We start from the raw sequence: 9,915 nt of genomic DNA, 5'->3' as shown, positions 1-9,915 counted from the left end.
TGTAAAGTGTTTAATATTGTAAGCCTTTACACTTTAATAGTTAAATATTTAATACTTATTAAGTTATTACTTATTAGTTATTATTTATTAATTATTAGTTCATTACTTATTAGTTTAATTTAATTATTACTTATTATTTTATTAAGTTATTACTTATTAGTTATTACTTATTATTAGACTATTAGAGTATTAGTTAATACATTATAACATTAATAGTTTAAATGTTTCATATTTATAATTTTTTAATTTAAAAAAAAAAAAAAACAGCCNTATTTATAATTTTTTAATTTAAAAAAAAAAAAAAACAGCCGGCCGGCCTAGGCGCCCAGCCGCGGAGGAGGCCGATTTCGGCCTTCCTCAACGCGGCCGGGCGCCGCCTAGCGCCTAGGCGCCGATTAATCGGCGCTAATCGGCGCCTAGGCGCGATTTTTGCAACACTGATGGTACCAAAAAGAAAAGTTGTTCAACTTAAGTATTATTGAACCAAATATCATCACAAATTGTTTGTAAATCTCACAAATTACATTAGAAATTTACTTATCTATTATTAAAAATAAGGCAAAAGATATAATAAACATTGGCCCATAACTATGCACTTGAATGCAGAGAAACGTGCACTTGAAGACCAAAATGATGCACTTTCAATGCGATAAGATGTGTGCACTCCACTCCAAAGGAGAAACTATGCACTGAGACAAAATATATGCACTGAAGACAAAGAACATCGGAACTAACTTACACAAATTTATCATAATGTCATCGCGTTATTTTTTAATTGTCTTTATTTTGGACTCTTGATTTGGACTAAATCAATTGATGAGATTAAGTCTTATTTTTTATCTAAAGAAGTTTCACATATGATCCATAATACATATATATATACACACACACACCTTATTTGATAGGCACACTAATTATACACTATTTTTTAGTTTTAAAAGAAGAAGTTTCAAGTATAAATGTATAGTTCTTATTTTAGTGAAGGAATTTAAAAAATGGATAAAACAATATCTATCATTTGAGAATAAATAGGAAGGAATGAAACTAACCTAAAACGCAAAAACATGTATGGATTACTAAAAATAAAAGAATTGAATTTGGAATGAAGATGCATGCATGCAAATTAGATTGAGGTAACACAAGCATAATTATATATGTAGTGAGTAGGTCGAAAATAAATATAATCATTCCATCTATGAAAAATTAAACGAACAATTGAGAATAACTACCACCTAATGTCAATCTCATGCAGACGATAATAAAAAGGAAACCTATACACGTACAATGTCTGAATTAATTTAAATTTTTTTTTTTTTGAAACATGTCTGAATTAATTAAATAACAGCACTGAGTTTTATTTTTTGTTGTTTTGTTGTTTGTGTGTATTGCCCGGTAATTGTATTATATTCTTCATGGATCTGCAGGGCCGTAGTCATCCCAAAATGAGTAAGGATCGAGAGGGTCGTCCATGTCGCCGTCGTGATAACTTGGGTCGGCGTCCAGGTCATCGAACGGCCTAGGGCTGGTCTGATCATCGGTTGCGATTATCTGCTTCAACTTGGACAGGGCCGAGGTTGTCTCTGTGTTGGCGGGCATCATCACCTCCATGCTCAGCCCAGTCTCCTGCGACCCGCTGACGTTGTTGTACGAAGTCTGTTCCATTTTCAATGCGGGACTGTTCGGCAAGAAAGGCGAGTAGAAGAGCCCGTTGTTGCTGGCCGTCGGAGGGTATAAAAGGTGTTAGAATAATTATTATTAATGTATGACTCATTATTATGGCTCATAAATATTTATGTATGTTTAATAATAAAATAATAATCTTGGCCAGTTAAAGATAAATGGCAGTTCTAACTGCTCAATAACTTCTCACATTGATGGAACTGTGAGATAGTTATAGCCATTCAGAGGCTCTGGTCCTCTCCCCAACCCTTTTGCAAAACTAAAAGTTCTCTCTCCATCAGAGTTCTTAGACTAAGGGAAAGCTCAAGGTCTGGAGGGAGAAACCAAGTCTCCCATTGAAGCATCTGCAGTGAAACCATGGAGCCAGGTATATTCATTAAACGCTAACTTAAGTATTTGTGGAAATCATGTGTTCCTAAGGTCCTGTCACTCCTGTATGCTTAAGTTTTGACTTACAAAACGGAGGCGGCGGCGGCGGCGGCAGGCAGAATCTGTGAGTGTGGGTAGGTGATGGGGAAATACGGAGATTTTCCATGTGAGGATGCCGCCATTACTGGTTTGAAGTCTTGATTGTCATCATCATTTTCAAGAAAGTAGTTTTGGTTGGAAGCAGGAGACAAATCCCTCAAAGATGGCAACGTTGTTGTTGTTGCTGAAGGACTATGAATCAGATTGTCCACAAATGAATCCATCTGATGATTATCATTATTCTCCATTGGGATTCCTCTCACCACTCCCGCGCTCTTGTGGAACACTCTACTCACCACCCATTCTGCATCCTGCTATCAATCACATAAATAACAAATTCTAATTAATACACATCAATTTTTTCTTCTTTTTTTTTTTTTTGTTGACAACAATACACATCAAATTAAATCTAATCTCTCCAGCCTGGCCTGCCTGTTTTTTGAGTACTACTGACTCGATTACAATGTAATATCTGTTTATAGCTACTTTCACCTGGCCTGCCTGTTAATTACACAAAAATCCACCAAATTGAAACTATATCTCAAAGTCTCATACTATATCTGCACCTCCTACATACTCTTTCCTCATACCTTATCTGTACTTATTCCTATTCTATATACCTGTCTCATTTACTATTTTAATTATATTATATTATATATATATATATATATATATATATATATATATATATATATATATGTCCTATTCGATTTGTTGCATTTACTATATATTTTAATAATTAACTTGGTCAAATATACATAAAGTATTAACATCCAAAATCACAATTTTCAAAACATATAATTAAAAGAAAGTGGACAATCATTGAAGGAATTGAAGATAGAATAATATATATATAATATATACATACTAAAAATTTGATTTTTTTTATTTAAAAAAAAAAAAGGTGTCTAGCTTGTATTTGAATTGTGTGATTATATGTCTCCTTAATTAATTACTCTTAGATATAATTAAACACTGCACACACCATGGTAGGAGGTGCAGTAGGTAAATTAATTAAGATGCATGTATGCAATAATAGTGGTAGATTAAGGATGGGAGGTAAGAGGTGAGGCAAGTAGCTTACCCTGATTGTTTTGCTGTAAGAGAATTGGCCGTCAAGTCTATACTCATGCATAACCCAGTTAGATTTCTCACCTTTGGGAGCTCTACCTCTGTAGAAAACAAGAGTCTTCTTCATCCCAATAAGAATGTTACTTTTTCCCTTGAAGATCTCCTTGTCTTTTCCGGTAGCCTTCCAGTAACCGGATTCTGTTGCCCGGTTAGTCCTCATCCCCGTCGGATACTTCCGGTCTCTCTGACAGAAAAACCACCACTCTTTCTCCCCCATTTTAGCTTTCTCTGAAAACATAAAATTCCTTACTTAAAACAATTAATAAGCAGAATTAATAGTTGGACTGCACGTTTATGTTTATATTATATTTATGCTCACAAGCAGAAGATCACAACGCCCACAGGTAAAAAAAAAAAAAAATGTTGAACTCAAGTGTCAAAAGGCCTTGTAATCCAAGGATCTTGACATTTCAGGTTCAATTCACTACTATACATACAGAGAAAGAAGATGATCAAATTAAATTAAGATCGAATTGAAAAGACTTACTAGGTAAATCCCAAGGTTCAACCTTATTAAGATCGACTTCTCCGATGGCTATAGCAACGAAAGCATTGTTGGCGACCTTCTCTAAGAGGTAGTGCAGGATGATCTCTTCATCAGTAGGGTGGAACCTAAAGCCTGGAGGTAGGCCTAACAGATCATCTTTATCTACTCTTTCGTTTTCATCTCCTTGACCCACTAAAGCTTCCTTTCCAGTTTCTAATGTTTCCATTTCTGTTCAGACAAGAGAAGAAGGTAAAATCATTGAGAAAGTAGGGAACAGGGAAATGGAGGATGTTTTATAAGCACAAACCACAAATAATGGGAGTTCCGTGAGGTGCAAGTCACTTACGTAAGAAGCTTATAAGTCTAGTAAGCGGACTTTTTTTTTTTTTTTTTTTTTGCAATCTTTCTGCTTCTTTTATACGGAGTATTTCATTTGGACCCCTAAAGTTTCTATCAATAGCAAGCGTGTACCTTTTTATTTTAAAATCTGCATCATTATCCGCCGGTGCAAAGTTCATACTAATTGAGATTCTTTATCCCCACGTAAGAAGCTTATAAGTCTATCAAGCGGACTTTCTTGCAATATTTTTGCTTTTTAAAAAAAAAAAAAATCTGCTCTGAACTAAGTTTCTAAGAAAAGCAACTGTTGATATAAAATCGATATTAAATCTGAACCATTATTTGTTGATATAAAATCGATGTTGTACTAATTGAGATATCTTTATACCTACGTAAATGTCTGGCAAGCGGACTTTTTGCAAATTTCATGGTATTTTTTTAAATTTCATTCGGAGTTTTAAAGTTTCTAACAATAGCAAGTATTTACCATTTTATTTTAAAATCAACACTATTATTCGCCGATATAAAATCAATATTAATTGAGATATCTTTATAGCTACGTAAGAACCTTATAAGTCTAGCTAGCGAGTGAACTTTTTTTAAAATTTTTAATTTTTTAAAAATCTCATTCGGACCCTTAAAGTTATCTAACAATAGCCTGTGTATGCCATTTGATTTTAAAATTTGCACTATTATCCGCTAATATAAAACCGATATATCTTTATACCTACGGATTCTTCAGCTGCATCGTTATAATAAATTGTAATATTCATAATCTTTAACACACAAAAAAAAAAAAAAAAAGATAATAACAAATTCTCATCACGCACGCCATTAATTATTTTTTAAAACCAAAAGTTATTTTCCAGCTGCTTTAAAGAACATAAAATGCGGTCTATCTCCATTTTTTTTTTTTTTGTGTTACATAAAAAATTTCTAAATTCTGAAAAATTAATTCTCACGACTATTCACCTAGGAAAGTATAACTTTTAGCTTAAATGTCGGGAGCTGTCTTAAATATTAAGAAAATGTTTAATAAATACGAAATTTAAAAAATAACGTTTGTAATCCCTAAACTACAGAGTATATAAAAGTGTAACTTATATTCTTTATTAACTAATGAAATGAATGGTGAAAATAGTGGGGATGTATTTGTTATTTAAAAGAGAAGAGGGGGTGGTAGTGAAATTATGATTCCTTAATTAATTTGAATCCATCCAGATATGAGATACGGTGGCTGGGCCTGGTGGAGGCATTCTGAAATTGGTCCCATTATCTACCTGTTTGAAAAAGGATGTGAAAAAGAAGAAAATAAAAGTTGTTTTGGAGACTTATTCTGTTGCAATATCCTTTTCACATTAAAATAACATTAAAAAATTGTTTCTTTAAAATGTTTAAACTTTTAAAGCTATTTTCATCTTATTCAACTTCTACAAGAATTTAATGTCCTTATTCAATGTCTTGGAAATTAAAGTTTCCCCTTACAGTGAAATTGGGATATTCTGGACCAAACCAAGTCGTTTTCATTACTTGCCAATGATATTTCGAGGTATATCATAGCAGTTATACCGTGGACCATGGTCCACAATAGGTATATCATAGCAGTTATACCGTGGACCATGGTCCACAATGCATTGTGGACCATGGATCATGGCTGATACTGCAGTTGTGTTGAAAGAAAATTGCAGTTGCGTAGAACAGAGGCCGTGTCATCCGTCTGGATCTGCAGTTGTGTTGAACTGATACTGCAGTTGTGTTGAACGGATACTGCAGTTGTGTTGAAAATATACTGCAGTTATGTTGAACGGATGAACGGTCTCTGTTCCGCGCAACTATAGTTTCCTTTCAACACAACTGCACTATCCGTTCAACACAAATGCAGTATCAGCCATGATAATCATGGTCCACAATGCATTGTGGACCATGGTCCACAATATAATTTACGATATTCATAGTTAAATTTAATAAATTTAATTGAGAGATTTGAATGGTCAAGTCCAATATTTTTCTAGCAAAATATGACACTAACTTTTACTCCGTAGTTAAGTATAAAGAAATATAGTTACATGTATCGTCGCTACTAACTATAGCTTCTACGAGACTTTTAATATAATATAATGGTAAGCGTTTAAACCTAATTAACTATTAATTAGTATTAAGGCCGGTCAAGTCCGACATTATATTCTTCCATCTAGCATCAAATGTTACATAAGTATAAGAAAATATAGTTGTGTTTTCGTTACTACCTATAATTTTTAAGTAATAGGTGTTTGATATTGATAGTGGTCATCTAATTTTATGTAATAGGTGTTTGATATTGATAGTGGTCATCTAAAATGTGTAGATGGGGTTATAAGCCTCATATGATCATATATTGACTAAATTAAGTCATTTAATTTTCTCCATATGGAATCACGACTTACAAATGATATTTCATGGCAAATGTATAATTAAATAAGGCGAATTTAACTAACATTGATTCGTATGAAAGAAAATAAAAGAAAATTTCATGTGAGTCACTTTATAAATTACAATCATCATTTAAAATGTGAAACACCATCAATGTTATTAAAAATATTTTATAATTAGAAAAAAATTAGTACATTTTTTAAATCTAGTGAATAGATAATGAGATGTATTGATATTTAATCAGAGTGGGTTTAATTTAAGTGTAATTGAATAAAGAATTAATGAGTAAGTAGTATGTAATTAGCAATTAATTAAGTATTGTTAAGACGTATTACAAATAACCACCCCTAATTAAGAATTGAAAGTGGAGATTCTTTATAATATTTTATTTGAGGTAATGAGAATAAATTATTAATTAAATCCATGTCTAAGACTCTAAAGGTCCACAGGCAAACCACTCTTGCCCTACCCCAATTGGACCGTTAAATAGTAAAAATTCTACATGGCAGTTTGGAATTTACTGTTCTCTCTTATTTTTCCGATCCCAGTCAAAAATTAAAACTAAACCACATGATGAAGCCATTACACAAGTTAGCTTTTTACAACAACTTCATGTTATAATAAGAATATTCAACGGTGGAATTATTATATTGTTTCTCTTATGTATATATCTTTTTTATTTTTATCTATTTATTTTGAATTATGAACTGAAGCAATATTTTGATTACTCTATAAGTGAATTACTCTAAACGAAAACCAAAATATTAATTTGGTTGGTGCTAGTTCTATGAACAAAATTGAATTGAACATGATTCATATAAGATTTTCGGAAACTAAGTTATTAGGTCACAGATTTAAATTTAAGTTGGTGTATTTAAAGTCTTATTAAGGAAATGTTTGGATAATAGCCGATCAAGACATTTTTTAGCTGATTTGATTAATATTGGTGAATTGACTAAGTCAATCACCCAAAATTAAATAGTACTATTTGATTTGCAAGTTGATTGCATTGGCCCACTTTTGGGGTATAGAGTTTTGTAGAAAACATTTGTTTTCTCCAAAACACCACCACACTTGATATAAAAAAATGCTTTTTAGAGGAGCTAAGGCTCCTATTTATGGTCTGATGTGGGACAAACATCGCAAATTTTACTGTGGACCACGGTCCATACTGTATGGTAGTTCATGCATCAAAACGACGTCGTTTTGATTATTGAAAAGAAACGGCAGAAACGACACTCGTTTTGCTCATTTCTGCAAAAAGTAACTATGTGTGTATAACATATTCAGTTTCATTTTATATACACTGCAGTTTCTTTTCAACACAACTACAGTTTCTTTTCGATATAATTATAATTTCATTTGACATTATACACTCAAATATGTGAAACTGTTATTCAGTTTCATTTTATATACACTACAGTTTTCTTTCAACACAACTACAGTTTCTTTTATAATATACTGTAGTTTCTTTTCAATACAACTACAGTATCATTTCGATATAACTACAGTTTCATTGGACAATATACACTCAAATATGTGAAACTGTTATTCAGTTTCTTTTTATATACACTGCAGTTTCCTTTCAACATAACTACAGTTTTATTTTGAAAATATAAAAAAAAAATGTGAGGCAGTATCATTTGAAATGAACTGTAGTTTCATTTACGGAGCTCCATTAAGATGTGGCAACAACCGTTTCTTTACTTAAAGAAACGATACCGTTTTTGGACCATGGTCCACGATATAACAACTGGACAAACATCAGATGGGTAGAATGAGGAGCCTTGAGGCTCCTATTCAAGGCTCCTCCTCTACATTTCCCACCGATGTGGAATCAATGAGAAATATAGAAAAATAAGGGAGTCTACATGCACAACAGACTTCTTTATTCTTCTTTTTTACTTTTAAATATAATTTAATTGTTATTATTTTATAATAATAATAATAATAATAATAATAATAATAATTATTATTATTATTATTATTATTAAATTTAATAATAATAATAATGATAGATATTATTATTATTAACCTTATTATTATTATTATTATTATGTTTAAATTATATTATTTTTAAACTAATTTAAGATTAGTCAATTAAATAAATTAAACAATAAATATATTTCTTTATAAGTCATTTCTGTTGTGAAACTTTACATATCTTCATGTAAACATGTATAATCATATGTTCTATATATATGTTTTATACTATACGGTTAGTCAATTAAATAAATTAAACAATAAACATATTTCTTTATAAGTCATTCTGTTGTGAAACTTTACATATTTTGTTGTAACTGAATAACCGTCTCTGAACATCTTGCTTGATCTAGATCAGATACTTGTTCATAGTGTTGTCTTCATAGTCTTTAAAGTCTTCAAAACACCTGAACCACTTACTGCCCTAGTACAGACTCTATCTTAGACTGATACATAGTAAACTTGTTGTAATTGAACTATCTCCTGAACTACAAGAATTATTGACATGAAACTTAGTATAACTCGGGAGTTCTTTTCAAGACAACTATTTTTACATTTTATTAACAAAAAAAAAAACTAATATTATGAAAAAGAAACTAAGCCTTGAATCCTTAAACAAAGTCCAAATTCAACATACGTAGATTAATAAAATTAAAATATCCAAAGTCTAAAATTACTAAAATTATCCAAAGTTTCTAACTTTCAAACAAAAATACATAATCATAAAATACCCAAACACTTTAAATTGTTTCAAACTCCTTCAAAGTCCAAAGTCTAAATATAATTACATAACAAAACAAATGAACTTCTAGGGTTTTAACTTTTAATTTCTTATATACTTTGTGTGTGTGTGTGTGTGTGTGTGTATATCAGGGACGGGGTGGCCTGGGGAGCGGGGATCAAGGTCGGGGTCGGGGCGGGGAATACCTTCCCCGTCCCCGTCCTTGTCCACGGCAGGGATTAGGAATTTCTCCCCATCCCCGCCCCCGTTCCCCAAAATAATTCCCCGAACTCGCCCCCGTCGGGACGGGGATTGGTTTTCCCCAACGGGGGTGCGTTGAATTGCCATCCCTAACTGAACCCCCTTTCTTCTAGTGCCTGAAAAAGCCAGTTGAACAATCGACCGCGCACGAGCGTTTTAGTAGAACTAATGAAGAAGTCTTTATTACTCGAAATACTTAAGGAATACACCAACTAAATATGGCCACTAGGTGCCTACATCGAATTGTATAAGCGAAAAACAATAACTAAACTATTGACAGAACTTCTTCAAATGGTGGGCATTCCATGTTCTCTCCACCTGCCTGCCTTCCATGGTTTCCAGTCGATATGTTCCTTAGAAGACTACTTCTGAGATCTTATAAGGTCCTTCCCATTTTATAGCCAGCTTCCCCCCCCCCCCCCCCCCCCCCCCCCCG

At 32.5% G+C, this 9,915-nt stretch overlaps 1 protein-coding gene across 2 annotated transcripts; it reads right to left on the bottom strand.

Annotated features, from left to right (window-relative positions):
* Window positions 1–1,134: 1,134 nt before the first annotated feature.
* LOC115998105 (NAC domain-containing protein 87-like) lies at window positions 1,135–4,034 on the bottom strand. 2 transcript variants are annotated; one of them, XM_031237580.1, is made up of 4 exons: window positions 3,767–4,034; window positions 3,233–3,507; window positions 2,137–2,462; window positions 1,135–1,714 (listed from the first exon to the last, which is right to left on the bottom strand). In XM_031237580.1, exons 1-4 carry the CDS (start codon window positions 3,990–3,992, stop codon window positions 1,411–1,413), a joined length of 1,131 nt encoding a protein of 376 aa, XP_031093440.1. In that variant the 5' UTR covers window positions 3,993–4,034; the 3' UTR covers window positions 1,135–1,410. The 2 variants fall into 2 exon arrangements, with proteins under 2 accessions (XP_031093440.1, XP_031093441.1); XM_031237581.1 differs by having other exon boundaries at window positions 2,137–2,459.
* Between the last annotated feature and the right edge of the window lie 5,881 nt (window positions 4,035–9,915).

Source organism: Ipomoea triloba, chromosome 12 (genome assembly GCF_003576645.1).
Source record: "Ipomoea triloba cultivar NCNSP0323 chromosome 12, ASM357664v1".
In the NCBI taxonomy this organism is placed as follows: domain Eukaryota; kingdom Viridiplantae; phylum Streptophyta; class Magnoliopsida; order Solanales; family Convolvulaceae; genus Ipomoea; species Ipomoea triloba.
The sequence above is the reverse complement of the archived record's forward strand: the minus strand, read 5'-3'. Positions and strand labels throughout refer to the sequence as shown.

What these genes read in the sequence shown, in the direction of transcription:
- LOC115998105 (XM_031237580.1), bottom strand. Translation starts at nt 3,992, where the DNA reads ATGGAAACATTAGAAACTGGAAAGGAAGCTTTAGTGGGTCAAGGAGAT. An exon ending in TGAACCTTGGGATTTACCTA is followed by an intron (nt 3,508 to 3,766) that starts GTAAGTCTTTTC and finishes TTATGTTTTCAG; the next exon opens with AGAAAGCTAAAATGGGGGAG. An exon ending in GCCGCCGCCGCCTCCGTTTT is followed by an intron (nt 1,715 to 2,136) that starts GTAAGTCAAAAC and finishes TCCGACGGCCAG; the next exon opens with CAACAACGGGCTCTTCTACT.